The 22,996-nt window shown below is 45.1% G+C and overlaps 1 protein-coding gene across 1 annotated transcript in view; it reads right to left on the bottom strand.

Moving 5' to 3' along the window:
- The window catches only part of si:ch211-267e7.3 (ADAMTS-like protein 2), a 109,414-nt gene that overhangs the window by 3,166 nt on the left and 83,252 nt on the right, over positions 1 to 22,996 (bottom strand). The window contains exons 11-16 of the mRNA XM_048602316.1: positions 20,627 to 20,730; positions 14,152 to 14,278; positions 8,196 to 8,409; positions 5,533 to 5,688; positions 3,173 to 3,343; positions 1,120 to 1,296 (exon numbers count right to left, since the gene is read on the bottom strand). Of these exons, the coding sequence (XP_048458273.1) occupies positions 1,120 to 1,296; positions 3,173 to 3,343; positions 5,533 to 5,688; positions 8,196 to 8,409; positions 14,152 to 14,278; positions 20,627 to 20,730 (949 nt within the window). The remainder of the gene's footprint in view (positions 1 to 1,119; positions 1,297 to 3,172; positions 3,344 to 5,532; positions 5,689 to 8,195; positions 8,410 to 14,151; positions 14,279 to 20,626; positions 20,731 to 22,996) is intronic.

The raw sequence follows: 22,996 nt of genomic DNA, 5'->3' as shown, positions 1-22,996 counted from the left end.
CCATCACACATGCCCTGACCATTGCACAGACCAGTCCCAGCTCCATGAGAACAAGGATCCATCATTTTGTTCTTCTTGTTTTTGCACCTACCTACTGACGGAACATTGCCAAGATTGGGAACAGCAGCTTCATATCTTCAAACTGCCGGGTACCAGGGCAGCACAGTGGCTCAGTGGTTAGCACTGCCGCCTCACAGCGCCAGTGACCCAGGTTCGATTCCACCCTCGGGCGACTGTCTGGGTGAAGTTTGCGCATTCTCCCCGTGTCCGTGTGGATTTCCTCCGGGTGCTCCGGTTTCCTCCCACACTCCAAAGACGTGCAGGCTAGGGTGGATTGGCCATGCTAAATTGCCCGTAGTGTTCAGGGATGTGTAGATTAAGTGCGTTAGCCACGAGAAATGCCGGGTAACAGGAAAAGGGTAGAGGGATGGGTCTGGGTGTGATGCTCTTCAGACGGTCGGTGTGGACTTGTCGGGCCGAATGGCCTGTTTCCACACTGTAGGGATTCTATTCTGTGACCAGCTGGTGCTTATGGGTCTGAAAGAGTTAACACTGAGGAGTGCCACAAGCGCCACCCAATATGATGATCTCCTATGGACTTGTGGGCAGAACAGCTCTGGATCTCGTAGGAGAGAGGCCTAACATCAATCCTCCTCCGAGTCTCTGTGACAATATATATCTTAACACTGTAATCTGTAAGTAGATGTTAACGTGCAATAAACTATAATCTCGCGAACTATAATGGCCTCTCCTAGTTAGACCAGGGATTGGCTTCCCTCAACTGCACTGGACCGAGCCGATGCTGTAGTTTCCGACACTGAGAGAGGGGACAGTGACAGCAATCTTCAGTGTGAGCAGTAGCTCATACTGTGTAGTGAGCTGATCTGCCAAGATAACTGCACCCAGTTCCAACGGAGCACCGGCAGTAGCGCAGCAAGGGAAAAAAAGAAGAAGGGTAGAGAGGCCAAACGGAGGAAACGGATGTGGGAAAAGGGTAGGGAATTACAGGGACAAACAGAGTTATTTGCATTGGCTGCAGTACAGATTGGGCAAGCTTACACTGCCCACAGGTGAATCGGTAAGACCCAGCTGTTGACCAAGCGAGTGAGTTTGGCTTACCTGGGACCAAGATGTTTTAAACCACTTTGAGCAGGGTCTCTCGAAACAGGCCGCCTCCTCGTCAGGCTTCTTGGAGTGACCACATCGGCTCTCCTCGTACTCCTTATAGACTCCATTTTCCAAGCCGGCACATAGAATCTTCCGGGTCTTCCTGCCCCGGCCACACGTGGCATTGCACTAAAGCAGGACCACAACAACCAGTTACTACACAGCCGGCCCATGCCAACGCCCTACACCAGGGGAAGGTCAAGAGCTATCAGCCAGACAGTAAACAAACTCTTAGTCACCCTCCAGCCCCTATAGACTTCTCACTAACGCACCCCCATCCCCGAAATTCTCAACTCCCTGTATAGATACTGGCGCCCACCGCATTGACAGCTGCAGGCCAAAGCCCCCAGAATGCAGCAGAACGTCAGGAATTTGGCAAATAAAACAGTGAGTTCTAAAGATAACACAGGATCTGACTCAAGATAAGCCAAGTGACTTTTCTCTGGGAAGTCAATTCTAATACAAGGCCGGACTCCAAGCCTGCCTTTCTCAGGAGTTCGGTCCAGCCCCATCCTCTGAAAGATGTAGGAGCCCATTTTCCCCTCTGGCAGCCCCTCACCCACTCTCAGCACCTTACCCCACCCAATCCCTCACCCCACCCAATCTCTCACCCCACCCAACCTCTCACCCGCTCCCAACCTCTCACCCGCTCCCAACTCCTCACCCCTTCCAACTTCTCACACGTTCCCAGCCTCTCACCCGCTCCCAGCCTCTTACCCCTCCTAAACTCTCACCCGCTCCCAATTTCCTACCCCTCCCAACCTCTCACCTGCTCCCAGGCCCTCACCACACCCAACCTCTCACCCGCTCCCAGCCCCTCACTCTCCTAAACTCTCACTCACTCCCTCCCAGCCCCTCACCCCTCCTAAACTCTCACCCGCTCCCAACTTCTTACCCCTCCCAACCTGTCACCCGCTCCCAGCCCCTCACCCGCTCCCAGCCCTCACCCACTCCCAACCTCTCACCCCTTCTAAATTCTCACCCGCTCCCAACATCTTACCCCTCCCAACCTCTCACCTGCTCCCAGCCCCTCACCCTTCCCAAACTCTCACTCACTCCCAGCCCCTCACCCTTCCTAAACTCTCACCCGCTCCCAACTTCTTACCCTTCCAAACCTCTCACCTGCTCCCAACTCCTCACCCTTCCCACACTCTCACCCGTTCCCAGCCCCTCACCCACTCCCAACTCCTCATCCCCTCCCATCCCCTTGGCCCCCTCCTGGTCTGTCCTGCAGTGTGAGAGAGGGCAGCAGCAGAGATGGCAGTAGATTTAGTGCTGGTGACGGGATCTGTCCACCGATTGGAGAACCATTGCAGACCCCAACGCCCCTCCCCCTTTAAGTATTTAACTGGCCAGTGATGGACCTTCCCTGTGATTTTAGACGGAGGGCAGAGATCAGAGAGGCTGACAGCTGCCAGTTAGGTTGAGGTTGGCAGGTCTCCGTTGCTGGATTACCCCCTGGGAGTGGTAGTCGCTGCTGGTAACTCTCCAAGCACTTTGCCAGATATCCCCCGACACCGGTGAATGAGGATGGGGTGAGGGTTGTGGAGAGGGGCCATTACAATGGGGAGCAGGGCAGGATCAGTGCCAAGGGCAGGCAAGTATGTGCCCAACTTTTCAATGCCAGGCCCCTCGATGGGGCACTGAGAACGGATCCCCACATAAATGTAAGTGGGCCCAGCTGCTATGATTCCCGCTGTGATGGGCTGGATTCTCCTCAATCCTGGAATGTTAGAGAGACTGCACGTGACAGTCCCAGAGGCTGAGAGCCGAGGGAGAGAAAGAGAGACACAGAAAGAGAATGCCAAAGCGGGCACTGTATTTTCTTCCTCTCAGCACAAGGAACCCTTGTGTATTTACGTAATAACGACGAAGTTTCAAGTGCTCTCTTGTTCACCTCCTTTTTAAGCATCAGCCTTAAGGTTTTGCTGAGATCGGCAGTCAGTTCTGTTTATTCAGTTTCTCCATGTTATTCCCACAGCATGCGTACCAGTCCCTAGTGTACCTGCTCCCACTCCTGTGACACCCAGTGAGGGGGACAGTCTCTATCTCCACAGGGGTGCACCGCCAGGGGCTTTGTCGTCAGGTCGCACTGCGAGTCAGGCAGGACCTTCCCTTCGTTATTCCTGCAAACCACGTAGCGTGTCATGCGGCCCTCTCCACAGACTCCCGAGCACTGTATCGAGAAAGGGAAAATACGTGGCTTAGAAACCAAGCTGAACAAATATTTCACCGTCAACTGTAACGACTCAGCAAGGCTTTTTGAACATCACTCCCTTGACCAAAACGTCAACTTTCCCGCTCCTCTGATGCTGCCCGCCTGCTGTGTTTCTCCAGCCCCACACCGTATTGTCTCTGACTCCAGCATCGGCAGTTCTTACTATCTCTGAGGAGAACAAGGAAAGATGGGATTGCCTATGGTGCTACTGTCTCAACTTGGAAATATTTCACAACATCCTCCACGCTCAAGGGCAAACGCTGATGAGCAATTGACTGTGGTCTGGGTCCGTGACACAAATATACCAAGAATGAATATTGAATAAATTTAGTTTATGTACAATTAATGGACCCTGAGCTAAAGAAAGGGGAGAGATGGCCAGAAGGTTATGAGTCTGAAGGAGGAGAGGGAGGGTGAACAGTCTGCATATGGAAGTAAAACATGACCGCCAATGGTAGGGGTGTACAGCTGGGGAAAGGGACAATAGGCTGGAGTCCGTAAGAGATAGGAAGGAACTTTGAAGCTGGAGGAAGTTGCAAATATAAAGGGAAAAAAGGCCATTGAGGTATTTAGAGATGACACGTTGAGGGTGTGAGATTTTAGTGTAGACCGGGAAGGAGTTATTATGGGAAAGGACATGAGCAGTAGGGCTTTTTGAGGACCTGACGTTGATGGCGAGTGGGTGACGGGAGATCATCCAGGAGAGAACTGGATTCTCTGTACCTGAAGGTGACAACGACACCAAGTGAGAGGAAGGATATCAGCAGCTGATGAGGTCAGAGTAAGAGGTAGGTGGTGTTCGAAATAAAGTGAGTAGTGTTTTTGTGATAGGTAGCTGTTACAGGATCACCCCAAGATGGTGCCAGGGAGGGGATGGAGTTGGGAATAAAGAATAAAAACAGTGAATTTGTATGGAAGGAGGTGTAGCTGATTGTTTACATCAGGCTAATTCCCAAAGATACAATGACCATCATGACAAGCAGACAAACCATTTCCAATACACTTGAGAAAGGAATTGAGCGATATCAACTATGGAGCTCTTTTCTCAACAGTCATGAAACATTTAAAAAGATCAGTCAAGAGCAAGAATATCAGAGAAAAATCACTGTTAGGATCCAACATAAATAGACATTGACAGTTGTCCCCTTTCTGAACAAGGATCCAAAATATAAAATCTGGCCCATTTCTGAAGAAGGGTCCTGACCCAAAACGTTAGCTTTCCTGCTCCTCTGATGCTGCCTGGCCTGCTGTGTTCCTCCAGCTTCACACTGTGTTATCTCTGACTCCAGCATCTGCAGTTCTTACTATCTCCAAAATATAATGTTGGATCAATGTTGGTAAAACGAGAGCAAGCTTTTCCGGTCAGATTTTTATTTCTGCTCGCACACCATCAAATCTAATGCCACTGATTACTATGATAGCAAATAATCGCAGTCAGATTCTGAAATGATTATCCACAATGCATAGATAACTATCACTCGTCCCCATGCTCCTACTGGCCTCAGGGATTTCTGTCATATCCTACTCAAAAATAACAATATTATCACTATATTAACATCAACATGGGATGACAGCACCCCCAAGTGTTAATGTCATCGTGGAATGAGTGTGTGCTTGTATTACTGTCAGTGTGTGGTGTGTCTGTCCCTGTGTCATTGTCAGTGTGGGGAGGGTATGTCCGTCTGTGTGTTAATGTCAGTGTGGGGGTCATTGTGTCATGGTGTATTAATGTCAGCGTGGGGTCAGTGTATCCGTGTGTATTAACGTCAGTGTAGGGTCAGTGTACCCTTATGTTAATGTCAATGCAAGATGAGTGTGAGTGTTTTGATCAGCATTGGGCCAGTCATGTCAGTGGATGTGTGTGTGTGTGTGTGTGTGTGTGTGTGTGTGTGTGTGTGTGTGTGGTCAGTATGTCAGTGCATGTGTGTGTCTACATGGGGATAATGTCATTCTGTGTAAATTATGTCCTTGCATTATTGCCAGTGTGGAGTTGCAGTGTTTGTGTGACCCTGTCTGTAAGCGGTGACGGAATATGTATTAACTGGTTTGTAATTATCTTCTATATTGTGGAGTGTTAATACAGACAGACGGCTGTCCACCAGGTTCATTGGGATCCATTAGATCAGAAGCATGCTGGCAGCCCTTACTGGTCCCCAGTCTGATGCAGTCCAGCGACGGTCACAAGGTGGCCCCATGCACTCCTTCTTGTTGGTTGGTTTGGTGTACTCATCGCACAAGCGAGGATCTACTGAGCATCGAACTTCACGTCTCATGCTGCCCCTGGTGCCGCACCGCGCAGAACACTGAAGGGAGAAAAACCGTTACTATGACGGGCTACTTTCTGAGATCATTTCCAATTGCCAGTAACTTAACATTGCTAAACCTTTTCAGGACTCAGTACTGAATAAAGATAAATACACTTCAACTCAGTATTGCATTTAGAACATAAAAACAAGAGCAATAATCCCAATTCCTCAATTTACTTGTCTGATGGACTTGGGTTAACAGAAAATACTGATCAGGTTCTTGTACTTATAAAAGAACAATGTATTATAAATAAATACTAACCACAGGCAAAACTAGCCTGTTGATTATCCCGTTTTAATTCTACTGGTTGAAACTCTATTCCTCTTTTAAAACACTTGCACACCAACACAGATAGACATAAGCCAACACTGAAAAACTAGTGGTGGGATAAAAAGCTGGGGAAACATAGTTCAATGGCACCAGTCCAGAGGATTTAATGAGGTGTTCCTTTTTCTTTTCAGGACCTTCTGTTCTCTGAGCCCCTTCTCAGGAGGCACAGAGCAATGGGTACACTATAATTGTAAAGTCTTTGAGTCACTGGTTGAAGACATGAGGTTACAGCACCAGTGGGAGAAAGCAATCTTTTTCTAGGCTTTGGTTACTTTGCTGCAGCGATAGAGACACGGCACATGCTCCTTCAGCAACCCAGCGACTTGTCCCCCTCCATCAGAAACACTCACGTTGTTTACGTTCCCGAGGGCCAATCAGAGAGCTGTTGGCATGGTGATGACTGCTGGCACATTTGCACAAACGAATCAACTACCTGTCGCTGGGCAAACCTCACTCTGAAAAAAACCTCCTGATGCTGAGGCATATTACCTCTCCTCCTTCACTGCTTGTAGAAAGCAGCAGTGTAAACACAACTCCCAATGAGTTCCAGTAACTTATTTTTAAAAGTGCAGTAACTCCTTCCACAGTCCTTGGTTTTAAAACAGTCATTTTCCCATTCCAGCCCACAATCAAATCTGAAGAAAAATAAAAATGTGAAGTCTTTACACATTCCAGTTGCTCTTTATCACAGTCCATGAGCCGTCAGTGGTTTATGGTCCAAGCACCTAAATCCCTTTCCCCCTCCGCAGTCTTTCACCATTGAGAAAATACAGATCAGCACTGTGATATAATCCTCATCAAAAACGAGATTCCCACACACTGTTTTGCTTCTTGTATTCCTGCTCTAATGTCTCATGCAGTGCTACCATTTGCAGTCTCAGACAGGGCAGGTTGAGCATGGACATGTTGTGAAGAATCTCCTGGTTAACAATATCACGAACCAAAGGATAGTCTGTGGCTACAATCTTGAGGGAGAGGGACTCTCTGTGCGGCTCTCTCTGTTTTCCTGGCTGGTGGTTCATGCGACAGCGTTAGGGAATCTTCACAAAGGAATAAAGGTCACTGAAACTGGAAAAAGCAGTCTCTCTCAAACGTTGCGCAGAAAAATACATCGCCTTCAACCCCTTGCCCCCAATACTCATCCCCCACTCTGATCTCAGCACCTTTTTCCAGCCCACCCCACAGAAGACTCATTCTCCTGACTCGACTACCCATCCACTCAAACTCCTTCTGACACAACTACCAACCCCTTCCAACCACCCAACCCCAAATATCCATACCCTCCCCACAGCCAACTACTCATCGCCTCCCAAACACAAACATCCACACCCCACAAAGCCAACTATCCATCTCTCCAATCACAACCACCCATCCCTCAACTACCCATTCCTGCCCTCCCTACAAGCTGACTATCCATCCTCCCAACCCCATCCTTCCACCCCAATGAACCAACCCAAAGGCCCATTCCTCCCCAACCCAACTATCCACCCTTGACCCAACTACCTATCATCCCCCTTGTCTACCTGATCTAAGCCCATGATCATTTTGTACATCTCAATTAAAAGTCCCCTGAACCTACTTTTTTCCAAGGTGAACAATCCCAGCTTCTCCAAGCTTACTTTGTAACTAAATTTCCTCATCCCCGGAACCATTCCGCTAAATCTTCGCCAGACAATCAAGGATTCTCAATTCCTTCCTAAACTGTTGCAAGCAAAATTAGACGTAATACTCCAGTTGATCACTTTAGAAAGCTGCGGCATAACTTCTGCTTTTTTACTCAATGTTTCTACTTAAGGAGCTCAAAATTCTTTAGTCTACTCTTTCATGTATGCCCCGCCACTTACAAACGTCAATGCACTTGACCCGCCGCCACCCAGGATCCCTCTGTTCCAACAAACTCTTTACATCTGAGCCATTCTATCTATGTTGTTAAATAATGGATGGGCCGTATATGTCAATTTTGTCATTGGTGCCTTTGTTCAAGATATAATATTTAATACTTCTATCGAGCTACAATTTCTTTAACAAAGCAGTGGAGAGTTGCAAATATTTGAAGTATAAAATGTTCCTCAGTTACTCTCAATGAAGAGGATGAATATTCAGACAGCTTCACTTGTATGACCATGTAGGTTGGAGAAAGGGATAAAGATGCACTGAAACAAAGTTGCGTTACCTCCGACCATTCTGACACTTCCCACTGTGGCCCACATCCCTTGTTTTTGCAGACTTTGCGCTCCACGGGCCTGGTTAGCTCAGCTGCTTCGCACAATTCATCGTAAACGGAGCTGTCGAAACCCGGAGCAATCATTTTCCAGCACCGCACTGTCCTGAACTGATATCCTTCCCCACAGGTCCGGGAACATTCGCTCCATCTGCTGGTCTCCCATCTGCAAGGCATCCAGGGAAAAAGAAACATCTGGGGTGACAGCAATGCTGGGAAAGGAGAGCACTCTGAAGCTATGGCACACATCAGCAGTAATACTAACTGAATGGTAGAATAATTGAGAGGCTGAACGGCTACCTCAAATTCAAATGCATCAAATGGCTCTTTGACCCACCGAAGTTCACTTCTCAAATCCCTCAATTTTTGTTGCATTTGTGTAATTCGTTCAAGGGATGTGGGAGTAAATGGCGAGGTCAGAATTTGTTGCCTATCCCTAACAGTTAAGGGTTAACCATATTGCTGTGGGTCTGCAATGGCATGTAGGCCAGACCGGGTAAGGACAGAAGATGTAGGCTTACTTGAGAAAGGATGTACTGGGGGTGCAGAGGAGGTTCACTAGGTTGATTCCGAAGTTGAGAGGGTTGGCTTTTGAGGAGAGGTTGAGTAGACTGGGACTATACTCATTGGAATTTAGAAGAATGAGAGGGGAATCTAATAGAAACAAATAAAATTGGGAAAGGAACATAAGATAGAAGCAGGGAGGTTGTTTCCACTGGCGGGTGAAACTAGACCTAGGGGACATAGCCTCAAAATAAGAGGGAGCAGATTTCGGACTGAGCTGAGGAGGATCTTCTTCAACCAAAGGGTTGTGAATCTGTGGAATTCCCTGCCCAGTGAAGCAGTTGAGGCTACCTTGTTGAATGTTTTTAAGGCAAAGATAGATTTTTGAACAGGAAAGGAATTAAGGGTTATGGTGAGTGGGTGGGTAAGTGGAGCTGAGTCCACGAATAAGATCAGCCATGATCTTATCGAATGGTGGAGCAGGCTCGAGGGGCCGGATGGCCTACTCCTGCTCATGGTTCTTATGTTCTTATGTCTTTCTGTAAAGGGCATTGGTGAACCAGACAGGTTTTACAACAATCATCAATAGTTACATGGGCACCATTAAATTAGCTTTTTATTCACTGAATTCAAGCTTCAGTAAACTAATTCAAATATTACACAACAAAAACAAAGTTGCTGGAAAAGCTCAGCAGGTCTGGCAGCATCTGTGAAGGAGAAAACAGAGTTAACGTTTCGGGTCCGGTCACCCTTCCTCAGAATACCTTCAATTCAAATATTAGCCCTGGGTTCTGGATTACTGGTTCAGTGACATTACCACAATGGCACCACTGTCCTTAAATCTTCCTCAAGGAATTCAATATAAGCTGGGAAAGTACCAATAGGGTTTAATTTCATTGTTCCTAATATTGATAGTCTGGATTTCAAAATTCTCATCTTTGGTTTTCAAATTTCTCCATGGTCTTGTCTTTCTCCATTTCGGTAATCTCCTGACCAACCCCACAACATTCTGGCCTCTTGTGCATTCCAAATTATAACTGCTCCAACCCTGGTGTTTAATTGCCCAAGGGTCATAAACTCCCTCCTTATACCTCTCTATCTCTCCCCCTTGCTTTACACATTGAATGCACTTTGTAAAACCCACCTCCGTGACGAAGCCTTTAGACACCTGACCTAAAATGTGGCTTGGTGTCAAACCTTGTTTTAAAATTTCTGAGTCAGCTCAACATGCCAAAGGTACTACACAAATGTAAACTGGTGTTACCTTTTAGAAGATTAGTTCCTCATTAAAATCAGTTTTAAATTTATTCGTCTAATTTCCATCAACCATCTTTACTATTTTTTTGTTAATTTAGTTCCATCTAGATTTACCTCCTCTATCTAAATAGAGGGGGCAAGGCAATGAGAAACCACCTTAGCCCAACCTGCAGGGTGGAACCTGATCAGGTGGACAGTTAGAAGGCAATGCTGTTTTACTGCAGGTGAGGACAGTGAAAACAGGATGCTGAATTGGATGAAATAAAGCTCCAGGCGTGAAATAACCTTACAGAGGCCACTATCCTCACGGAACACATGGAAAGTCCTTGACACTGTTCCGATTTCTTCAGAGCCAGCTCTCAGAGCGAACAGAACCTCTGACGCTCCTGTTCCTATCTGTCAGCCAGGGCTCCCTGACTGGGGCTGTGAATCTGAGCCAATCAGGGAACTCATGTTCCATGAGGTCCACCTGACTGACCTCATCACAATTACTACACAGGTGGAACACCAGAAACCTGCTCCCTGCCACTTACCTTCCTGCAGACCTTCTGTGTCAGCAACGCCCCCTGCTACCCAGATCAGTGCCAGTCAGCTGCCATTTGCAGCTGGCGTTCATCTCGCAACCCCAACACACCACTCACAAGACTGTTGCTTGCAGCTCAAATCCCCCGCCACCCGCCCCGATTTCTGCTATCTCACATGGATCTTCAAGAATATAGTCAGGACTGGATTGAGAAAAGGTCCCAGTGCCTCACCAGTTTGTTCCTTCCACAGACAGAACCCATCACCCATCATCATTTAACTGGGTACTCTAACTTCACTCAAAGCTTGTTGACTTGAAACACCCTCACACAGTGCAGCCACACGGACTAGGGAGAGGTTCACTACAGAGGGCAAACAGGGTTCTCCTTTTCACCTCTAACACTTGTAGTGGCGTGTGTAAGATTAAGGGAGTAAGCACTTAAAATCGGGAATCTATAAATAATCGTTTATGAAGCTAATCGTTAAAACTAGTAAATTAATGAAGAGTAAACCAAAAGTAAACCAAGTGAATTGAATTCATAGTGAATTCAATTTTATTAAACAAGCTTAGGTGGAAGCAAAAGTCCAAGAGATGGACTGCATCTCAGAATGCACCATGAAACCCTACATTAATAGCAACTTCCGCTGTTTTATTGCTGGTTTGTTTTTGCTGGCATCTGGGGGTCGTGTTAATTTTCAAGTGTTAAAAAGGGATCACATAGCTTTGGAAACACTGATCTAGTCATTACAGTCGATTTTGATATAACGTGATAGTTCTGTTCTCGTGCAATCTTGCGTTGTAAGAAAATTGTGTAATAGCCACGCTATTTAAACTAATGAGGCCGGAATCGTGCTATAGCCAATATAGGTAAGGAAAGTTTGCGTTCTACAAATAGTGGTCTAAATACTTCAACTGTGTTAAAACCAATACGAGTTGAAGAAACACACATAGAAGGAGAACCGACTGTATTTGCAATATGACTGTAGGTAAAAGTTGGGAAGCACTGAAAGAAATAATTCCTAATTCCCTTGAGGAATAAAACTCCACTGGAAATATGGTACATCTCTGGTTAAATAGCAATGTTAAAAGCAGGATTAGATTAAAATAAGAGGTTTGCTCTATTGTTGAAAAGAATAACAATCTTAGGATTGGGATTGTGAGTGTCTTTAGAAAGCAGGCAGCAAATAGACACAAAACTATTGCTGAGAGAGAGAAAACTGAATAAGACTAAACTAGCCAGAAATACCAGACCAGACTGGAAGAACGCTTATAAAATATAGTAAGAAAGTGATTAGGAAAAGTAAATGTGTGTCCCGCAGAGACAGAGCAGAGAGAAATTGCAATTAAGAATTAGGAAATGGCAGAGAGATTAAACTATATTTTGTGCCTGTCCTCACAGCAAAAGGCATACAGAATATATTGAAGATTGTGGATAAAATCGAAGGTTTAAGGAGAGTGAGCATTTTAAAGTAATTAATATTAGTCAAGAAAGCATTCTGGAGAGATTAATGAAGCTAAAAGACAACAAATTCACTGGGATCTGAAGGTTTAGACTTGAAGTGTTCAAAAGATGTAGCTGCAGTGAGAGTGGATGTACTGGTTTTGATCTTCTGGAATACCATGGAAATCCAGAATGGTCACCATGAACTGAAATGCAATCCCACTGATCAAAATAAGAAGAAAGATAACAGGGAGCTATAGGCCACTTAACCTGACATCCATGGTAGTGCGATTCTATTTAGGATGTGCTAACGTGGCACTAAAAATTACAACATGATTGGGTAGAGTTGTCATAGCTTTACACAGGTTAAATAAGGAAGGAATAAGTGGATGTGGTAGATTTGGATGTTCTTAAGATATTTGACAATTGCCAACACAAGAGACTGTTATCAAAGTTAGGGTTCATGGGCTGGGAGGTGTGGTTTAATTCGGAATTGGTAAAGTGTCAGGAACGGGACAATGGAATACAAGAGCCAACTACTGCAAATCTGAAATAAAATAAAGAAAATGACAGAAATGCTCAATAGATCAGGCAACACCGTGAAAACAGATCAGCAACCTATCATCACAGCTGGAGCATGAATATCAGGATCATTTTCCAAACTGGGGGTTGTAACTATTGTGATACCACATGAATTGGAGTTTTGACCTCCACAATTTACAATTTATCTCAATAACTTAGAAGTGGAGATAGAGTGCAATATATAAGTTTGCTGATGATGAAAGGCTTGTTGAGCAGATAGCAAGAACTGCAGATGCTGGAGTCAGAGTCAATACAGTGTGGAGCTGGAGGAATACAGCAAGTTAGGCAGCATCAGAGAAGTAGGAGAATCGACGTTTCGGGTCAGGGCCCTTCATCAGGACTCACTGACCCGAAACATCAACTCTCCTGCTCCTCTGATGCTGCCTGGCCTCCTGTGTTCCTCCAGCTCCACGCTGTATTGACTTGAAGCTGCATGATGGACACAGAGTTGTAAAGGACACAGACGAAGTGATTGGGCAAGAAGTTGGAAGATACAGTGTAATGTGAGGGGGTGGCGAAATAATCCACATTAGTAGGAAGAATGAAAAAGAAGAGTATTTTAAAGGTAAGATACCATTAAGTGCCAGTGTTCACAGCAATTTGGGGGTCCTTACAAATGGCTCGCAGAAAGTTAATATCTAGATCAGTAAGCAATTAGAAAGATAAATATTATGTTTACCTTTACTGAAAGGGGTTCAGAGCAAAACAAGAAGCAAATTGTGTTGTACTGGTACACAGCTTTGGTCTCCTTACCTAAGCAAGATGTTCTGGTCTAAGAGAGATTGCAAAAAGCAAGGAAGGGTATCTAGACCCAAAACGCTAACTCTGTTTTTTCCTTCACAGATGCTGCCAGACCTGCTGAGCTTTTCCAGCAACTTTGTTTTTGTTGCAAAATGTTTACTAGATTGAATCCTGAGATGTAAGCTGCATCCGTGAGAAGAGACTGATCAGAAGGAATTCATATTTTCTGCACTCTATTGGCAAGTCATTGCCCTGAAATGTTAACCCTGTTTTTCTCTCTCTCCACAGATCCTGTAACAGTACCCACTTAGTATCTTCAATATTTACTGTTTTATTTAACATTGCTTTACTCTGGACTTGAGAAGAATGAGAGCTGATATCATTGAAACTTGGAAAACAATTAAAGGACTCAACAGAGTAGATGCTGAACAACTGTGTCCTAAACTAGGGGGAATCTGCATCTAAAATTACAGTCTCAGGGTAAGAGGTTGGCTGTTTATGACTGAGATGGTAAGGATCTTTTCGCTCAGAAAATACTTGGAAATATTATCCAATATTATCTCTATCCTAAAAGAGGGTAGGTACTCCGGGCTGATAACAATAGATTTTTAGCAAACAAGGGAATCAAGGAGTACAGGACTGTACATCAGGAAGGTGGAGTTAATATCGATATTCATCCACGATCTTACTGAATAGTGAAGCTTGATGGACAATATGACCTACTCCTGCTCTTATTTCTAATATATTTAAACAAGCAGGTTGCAGGTTTCAGAGCAACAGCCCTAGCAGGGGAGGGGCAGGGGGCTCTGCTTTTAAGTACAATGTCTACACCCCATTGGAAAGCCACCGAGCTCACTTACCTGGGAGGGCATTCCCTTCCTGTGCAAAATTCATGTGTCGGCTCAGGCCTGGTAACCGCATCACAGTGAGACTCATCCACCTCCACTCCATCGTACCTGACACACATAGCATAAGAAGTGGTAATGCCTGTAGGGAGGGAGAGGATTACAGTTCACTAGACATTGTTTCGGCAGCCTTGTACCAGTTATACTAAGAACCTTGATTCTGATTCAAGTAGCAGCACACTTGCCTACAGGCCAGATGGGCGTCAGGCTCCATTCTGGAGATGTGAGCACCAAACCCAGACTGACGCTCTAATGCAATACTGAGGGAGCGCCGCACCAACGGCACTGCGTAACTACGTTCTGCTGCAGCCCGAGCTCCAGGTTTTGGAATCTGGGCACAGCTGGGATCCTTGCCGTGCATCCTGAGAGGCTGAATGCAGTGTGGAGAGCGCACATGTGGTCGCCCTGCAGTTTAGCAGTACGTGGGGAGAGAGGGAATGAATGAACACCTATAGGCAAAAAGGAACAGGCAGATTGTGCATGAGTCTCCTGAGCGCATCCCGCTCACAAACCAGCTCAGGTTCCTGATGGCTTGTCTAGGTGTGACAATGCTGTCACTTTAAGAGGTTATTTTGTCCTGGTTTTTAGGTTGAAGAGAGGTCATAAGGCAGAACTGACTACTAAAGACCACTTGAGTAAACAGCTTGGGGGGGGCCTTAGGTTTTTTTTTAATGCAACCAGAATGGGTGTGGCCAGCTCTCACAGACCAGGATTTCTGGGTAGCGTCAGAAGCTATCGGGGTCTCAACAGAGTTAGAAGTTTCAGTGAATGTCTCCTGGCTACTACTCTCTCTGAATTTTGTTTTGATTTTTTTTTTCTCCTGGATTGGAGGACGGTATATGAGAATCTGAGCCTGAATTGTCCTTTTTGTTTTGCCAAGAGGTGTGTTTATGGGATGTTACTCGATTGGAACAGTGAATTAGTAATTGTTACTGTATCTATTATTCTGTTAACTTTCTGAGAGAGTTAATTTATTATAAATTTCCCTTTCTTTGGTTGTAGGTTAATTACAGTGTTTAAATAAATTGTGTTTTGCTTAACATTGAGTAGTTTGACCAGTCGCTTTGCATCGGGAACAGACACTTTACATATGCCTTTAAAATAAGAAAAAGTTAGGGTCTAGGCTAGCTTCTTAAAATATTTTGAGGGGGTTTCTGGTCTGGTCCATAACATAGGGAGTGCAGCCAGACCTGACTCTACAGTACCACTACTGGCTCAGCTGTATGGGCCAGAGGTGGGGGAGAACACAGGGAAGACTGGAATATCAACGGTGACAACAGTTTGAGACTTGGTGGGGGGGGAAACAGATTGGTGTTTCTGGAGACACATATATGCCTCCAGGATGGTATGCTGCCTCCCTGATATTGTGGAAAAGGGGTGTTACTGAACAACTGCAGAGCACCTTGAAAGGTGGGGTGTTTGGTGTGGTTGCAGGGGATGGGAGCGGGGGTGGGGGGGGTTATGATGAAGAGGTGGTGAATGATCAGTGGCCCACATTGGAGCCTACGATGTGGAAAGATAAAAGACGTGGTAGTCCCGCAGTCAGATTTTAGGGAGCTTGATAAGAAATTAGCTAGCAGGGCCTGAAAAAGGATTAATCTTGAGATTACTGTCAGTGCCAGACACAGTTGTACACTGGAATAAGAGGATAAAGCAAATGAAATGCGTAGCTGGAAAGATGGTGCAGGAGGGAGAAATTTAGATCACTGGGACACTGAGACCAGTGTTTGGGGAGGTGGGACCTATACAGGTTAGGTAGACTGCACCTGGTCAGAACTGAGACTGAATTCCTTGTGGGGCATTTGGCTGGTGCTATTGGTAAGGGTTTGAACTAACTTGGCAAGAGATAGGTACCAAAAGATAATATCACAGAAGTACAGCGATGAGCACAAACCACTGAGAGAGACAGATAGCACAAGAATAAGGAAGAGTAATGTAATAGTAAGAGTGAGGGGGAAGGTAGAAAAGTCTAGATCAGAGTCACTGTACAGGTATGTCAATGCACCAAGTGTAATTAAAAAGAATGGGCCAGATTTTCCAAGGAATGGGAATCTCACAGATAGCCACTCCGTACCTTCACTTTTAAGGAAGGAGACAGTTCCGCATTTCCAAGAGAAGGTTCCGATCAGGAATCATTCAGAAACGCCCAGAGTTTGACTGCTGTCAAATGGTAAGCATATAAGGCAAGTGTGAGGTTAAGTTGCCAGCAGGGGAAAGGGGATAGGGTGCCAGCTAAGTAGGATCCCACCTGTGGTAAAGGGCAAGTTGTCGGAGGTATGTGCTAGGGTGGCAAGGAGACTAAGTAAGTGATGCACTGTTTAGGCAGGTCAGGGTGGGTGGAAGAAATCATGTCCGGTGGTGGCGGGGGGGGAAGGGGCAGTGTTGCCGTGTCTGATGGTTGGAAGGGGAGGAGGTACATTAGGACTGGAGTGGGGGAAAGGGGAGTTGGGACCAGGGACAGGGTCAGGGGGGATTGCATGCAGATCAGGTCTCAGGTGAGGAAAGGAATGGGTTGGGGATGGGGGTCAAGTCCAAAGCCAGGCAACATGGTGGAAGAGGGGCATGATCTGCATCAAGGTGTTCAGAAATGATGAGAAAGTGAGAAAGGGAAAGAGTGAAGACAGAACTGCTGGACAAGGAGGCTAGCTGACAGTAGTCAACAACATGATCAATTTGGCTAGAACTCCTTAACCAAAAAGGTACAATAACATTGTTCACTGAAGTCCGTGAGCCACCAACTAGCAGGAAGGACTTACTCAAAGAAACTTGCAAGAAAACTACAGAGATACAAAAAATAATAGGGGAGATACAATATGGGAATTTAATTTTCTGAATATAGACTGGGATTGTAGTAGTGTAAGGGTCAGTGAGAGGTAAGTCTCCTGAGTGTTTGTGGAGGAATTCTCTAATGTCAGTAGGAGATCATTTGGGGCAATGATCATGGCTCAATAAAGTGATTGAAAACAAAAAGGAACAATCCTGAGTAAAATGACTAACTGGAAGAAAGCCAATTTCAATGGGGTAAGAGTGGATATGGGCCGAACTAAATGGACACAAAGGTTGATTGGAAAGATGGTCATTGAACAATGGGCTACCTTTAATGAAGAGGCATTTGAAGCATCAGTCATGGTATATTTCCTCAAAAGGGAAAGGTGGGGCTTACAAAGCCACCTGTCTGTGGATGGCAAAAGAGATAGAAATTAAAATAAAGAATAAAAAGTTTGCTTATGAAAGATCCAGTGGGGAATATACTTGAGAGTTCTGCTGAATATGGAAGGTTCAGAGGGGAGATGAAAAGGAAAATAAGAGATGCAAAGGGGGAGAATGAGGAGAAACTGGCAGCTAACATAAAATGGAATCCCAAAGTTGTCTGCAGGTATAACAAATAGTAAAAAAAGTGCTAAGAGGAGGACTGGGACTGATCAGGGACAGAAATGAGCATTTCAGCATGGAAACAGAGAACATAGCTCAGCTATTAAATTAATGCTTTGTTTGTGTGTTTTTACCTAGGAACAAGATGCTGACCAAGTTCTGGTGAAAGAAGAAGTCACTCAGATGATGTAATTTAGGCACTAGAGGGGTTTAAAAATTGATTGGGGAAGATATTAGATAGGATGTGTATTCTCAGGTAGGTTAAGGTACTAGGACAGGATGGGATGCATCCTGGGATACTGAGGGAAATGAGAATGGAATGTGTAGAGACACGGATCATAATTCTTCAGTGTTCCTCAGATGCAGGAGTGGTGCTAAAGGGTTGTAAAATTGCAACCGTAACATCATTGCTCAAATAAAAGGTATAAAGATAAGCCTAAGCCCAGATACTACCTCTGGAAATATGCCAGGTAGGACAATTTGTGAACCTTGAGGATGCAAGCCTGCCACGGAGTCAGGAACTATTTGACAAAGTTTAAAAGCTTGCCTACTTCAAATATCATAACATAATAAGGCGTGATGATTAAAACAATATCTTCAATGCATGGACTGATCATAAATCTCTGCCTTTAAAATGTAAGTAACAACTGAATTAAGCAGCAAACGTTCATATGAATTCAGCTCTTTCTCCACTGGACAAAGTGCACTTATTCAATGAACATTGTCAGTAAGTTGATTTAAATGGGATTGGACTCTGTGTTTTGAATATTACAATGATTCAAAGTCCAGAGAGTGTTTCAGGATTTGACAACACCGCTGAACAGTTGCCAGTCCTCTCTAACTGAAACGCCATTCAGCTTTTGAGAGAAAAAAAGGAGCAAATGGGTTTGCACCTAGTCAGGGAACTTCAGAGTCATTTGTATTGAGATGTGTAGGGTCTGCTTTTTCATTGACGTAATGTAATTCCATTATGAATAACTGCCTGAACTCCAAACCCCAAATCAGCCCAACAGAAGTTGTTTACACAACCGTGCGAGGACTGCATGCTTTGTTAGACAAAATCTTTATGAGCAGATAATAGGATTAAATACTATGAAGAAGTCTTTGAATGGTTGTTTGTTAATTTTAACAGAATAATGTGCCCTTGAGACAAGAAAGCTTTTCTCAATACAGATGTGTTTGACTGACAGTTTTATAAGCTTCTAATCAGGAATATTTTTCCAAGAGGATTTTGAATGGCTTTATTTGAAATTATTTCAGAGACTTCCAGTGTTAATACATGGCACATGAGTTCTGTGTATATTGGGTGAGTGGGTCTGGAGAATGCATAGGAGGTATGTAAAGGGCATGGGGGATGGTGAGAGTGGGTGAGGAGGTGATGGAGGGTAAAGAGATCGAGGGCAAGTTAGGGTGGTGTCTAGAGGGCATAATAGCAAGGCAAAGAACTGGCCAGATCTCCCAATGAATAGAGGTGGCCCAAACCTGCATTGGAAGAGAGTAGCCAACTCTCAAAACCAAAATTTCAAGTGAATGGGATGACTTTCCAAATGCACTGTGGAAATATCTCAACTCGCGCTTCCCAGATTGAAGTAGAAAACCCAATCCCTGACATCCAATAATAAATTGGAACTGAATCAAAGCAGGAAGGGGGACTAGCTGATCTGAGTCTCGTTGGCCATTGTGGACTCTGTTAGCCAAGGCAAACCACAGTGAATCAGACCAGTGCTGGGTTATATGTAATCTGGGCTCTGTGCACTAGAGGGCTCCACCTTTCAGTCCACAGAGATGACACAGCTTGTCTGCCATTTGAGCTGCTCCTGCAACCAACCAACATCTACTTCCTTCCAGTTTAGATTAGCCCAAAATAAAAAGGCTGTTCAGAAATGTGGCCAATCACAGGATAAATGCAACTACTGCACATAGATGCAACAGCCCTGAAACAGACTGTTCAGTCAAACTGGTCAGTGCTATGTTAATGTCCCATGATCCCTGTCCCACCTTACTTCATCTCACCTTATCAGCGTAATCTTCTGTTCCTTTCGCTCTTATCCCGCTTACCCTTAAAAGGCATCTTACTATTCTATGTGGTAACGGCTCCCATGTTCTCACGAACACACAGGAATTCCATTCTCACTGTCCTCCCCTTCCTGTCTTTCCCAACCCTTACTCAAACTTCAGAAGGACGCTGTAGCTAACACTTCAGGGCAATACTAGGGGAGCACACCATTGCTGGAGGTGCTGCCTTTCAGACAGATGTGAAAAACCCCATGCCACTGTTTGAAGATCAGGTGAGGTCACCCTGGTGTTATGGCAATCCAACCCTGCAATTAATATCACTGAAACAGACTACTGGGTCATTATCTCAAAACCATAACCATTTCCACAAATAACCATAACGACTGCCACATTTCACAAGTGATTACACTTCAAAGGAAATTGTTTCACTGTCAAGCACTTTGGGAAAACACAGATGCCGTAAAATCTGTGGGATAAATGCAAAATCCTTGGAGTTTAGTGTTATGGCATTAAATGTACAAGTCATTGAGCTGAGGACAAATGTGCAATTCTAAACAACATACTCAATATCCTTCTGCACCCTCCATATTGCACAGTTGTGTACAGCGTATTAGTGACTGTGAACAATCATTACGCAAGGAACTAAGGCAGCACTTTTAACATCCTTTTACAAGTTTAACGTGGCATAGATGCCAGTGGGCATGACTCAGGGGAAGATGTTCCTGATGGATCATTGTGAAACAAGCAGAACCTGTAGTATTCTGGAAGTTTGGCAACTGGATGAACAGAAGTTCCAAAAGAAAGAAATTTCTGGTCTCTCCCCAGCAGAAAATATGAAAGTGAGAGACACAGGCCTGCTGTCACTTTGATAGAGCCTAAGTTGTGACATTTCGAACAAAAGTGTTGACTATGTCTTAAGCAACCCCTCCACCATATGTCAAACACCACCCCTCACCCACACCCCTGCCCTCCCACCAACTGGTTAAAAGATTAACGGCCCTGTACTTGGAGAAGTGAAGGGCTGTAGGGTTCCCAAAGGCACCTGTGGTACATGTGGAACTGCAGGGTGCGTACGCTGATACCTTCCATCTGTACATGTCAGCCAGACTGATATCGTGATCAATATCTCCATCCTCAAACTCATTGCTGCAACAGAAAGAAAACACAAGATGAGGGGTAAAGAAAGCAATGGAGAAAATGGGATGCTTCAGGCATCCTAGGGAGAGAGTTTAATTCGTTAACGGCCTGACTTAGGGAGTATGTGGCATCTTCAGCCCTAATCTACAATTCAATCACTCGCTTGTCCTCGAACCCATTTACTCCATGCCATTTAATTTCAGCATAGCCCCATGCTCCAGGCACTGCAGCAACCCCAGACACTGTCTACCCCAGACACTGCTCCATCCAAAACTGCACAGCCCAGGTATCGCCCTTCTCCACACACCGCTCCAACTGAAACACATGCGACCTCAGATACCACCCACACCCAGGCAACGCCTCACTAGACACTGCTCAGTCCACGACCCCTCCAGAGACACTGGCCCCACCAAAACATACCCAACGATACACACCAGCCCCTCCCCTAATATCACCGCACCAAAAAGTACCCTGCCCCAGAATCCACCCTGCTCAAATCTGGTACGATCCCACAACGGGCACTACTCCATTCCAGACCCTGCCCAGACCGTAGGTATCGCTGGGCATCAGACACTACACATCAGATACTGAGTTTTTTTTTGTGATTCGGAGGGCCTCTTTATTGCAGATGCACCTTCATAGTTAAGGCCACACCCGCTATTATTAAGCATCTAGCAGAGAAGGGAATGTTTTTATTCAGATTATAAACAAGGCAGTTGCTGGCCGATGCTGATTGTTAGCTAATATTTATCATTGCACAGAACCATGAATTCTTAAACATCAAGGAGGTGAAATTCTCCTTGGGACTCAGGATAAAACAAAAGATCATGAACCAGCTGCTTGTTTTGGAGGAGAATTTTGCACTACCAAGTGTTCGGTTGTATACGTTGTACATACATACTAAGAGACAAAACTGCTCTCCACTGCTTCGTCCACCCCACACCTCAGTCTTTACCTCTCCCAGAGATGCTGATTTATTTCGGGGGTTCAATTCAATGGACGTTGGCCATGCTCCAGAATCTCAAGCTCGGCACAGTGGTCAACTGCCCAACATGAATCCAGCAGACTATCAGACCAGGGTAGGGAGAGGTCTCAGAGAACAGTCCAATCCCGTCCCCGTTACACTATTCATCAAGGGTCTATCAATGGAGCCAGTTAGGGGTAGGGATGACTTCCGGAGTAAGACAACAACGTGGCCACATTCAGAAAAAGATGGCAAAGATCATAATGAGTCATTTGACCCATTGCGCCCACCAGCTCCTTCTTAGAGCGAGCCCCTCATCACAGCTTTTTCACTACAGCCCTGCAAATATTTCCTCTTCAAGAACAGTTCCAATTCCCTTCCTTTTATCATCCTTTCAGCAAACACCTTTAACCTTAACAATGAAAAACATTTCAAGCTGCCTCCCAACAGCACCGACAAACAATGGATTACATAAGAAAATACTAGGGTGAGTGATGAAAAGTTTGGTCAAAGACATAGGTTTTCTTACTGCTCGGAAAAGAGATTAGCTGTCAAAACATTTCATCTCGCCTTCATCAGGACACAATCACAAGAATACCAAATCTCCAATTCTTGCGATTCTGTCCTGATGAGTGCAAGGGGAAAGCTTCAATAGCATGCCTCGCCTTGTCAGTAATATTCAAGTCCCGTATATACCAAGCGATTACACCAGTTTTGTGGAGCCCCTGGAAGGAAGAGATGTAGGGTAGCATAGAGATTTACTGAGTGCATTTCGCAGTTTAGGGCTGAAGGCCTAACAGCCAATATGGAGGCCAAAAAAAACTGGAGGAACAACAGGTCAAATCTGGGGAATGCAGATCCATCAAATGGTTGTGGACTAGAAGAGGTTACAAAAGCAGGAAGGGTTAAGGGCACAAAGCATTTTGAGCACGTACATGAGAATTTTAAAATCAGTGGCACTTCAATTCACTATATAACAAACATTCAGATATACCAACACCACCAGTTCTTTTGGCAATTGCCTTAAATCCTCTGGTTATCATCTTCATTCCCAATGGAAACATATTCTCCCTAGCTACCTACCAACATTTTGACCATCTCTATTAAAGTTCCCTTTAATCTTCTCTGTTCTATGGAGAACAATCCCAGTTGCCCAGTCTCACCACATAACTACCGAGGTACTATCTCGCATACCCCTCTGAACAATTTGCAAGACCTTCTTTTAGAAAGGGACTTTGCTGCATGAAAAAAAACTGACTCACATGAACAAGAAGCTGTGACAAGTTTGTCACCAAAATCACCAATCTGTTC

Source organism: Rhincodon typus, chromosome 10 (assembly GCF_021869965.1).
Source record: "Rhincodon typus isolate 14 chromosome 10, sRhiTyp1.1, whole genome shotgun sequence".
In the NCBI taxonomy this organism is placed as follows: Eukaryota; Metazoa; Chordata; class Chondrichthyes; order Orectolobiformes; family Rhincodontidae; genus Rhincodon; species Rhincodon typus.
This window is presented reverse-complemented; position numbering and strand designations above follow the sequence as displayed.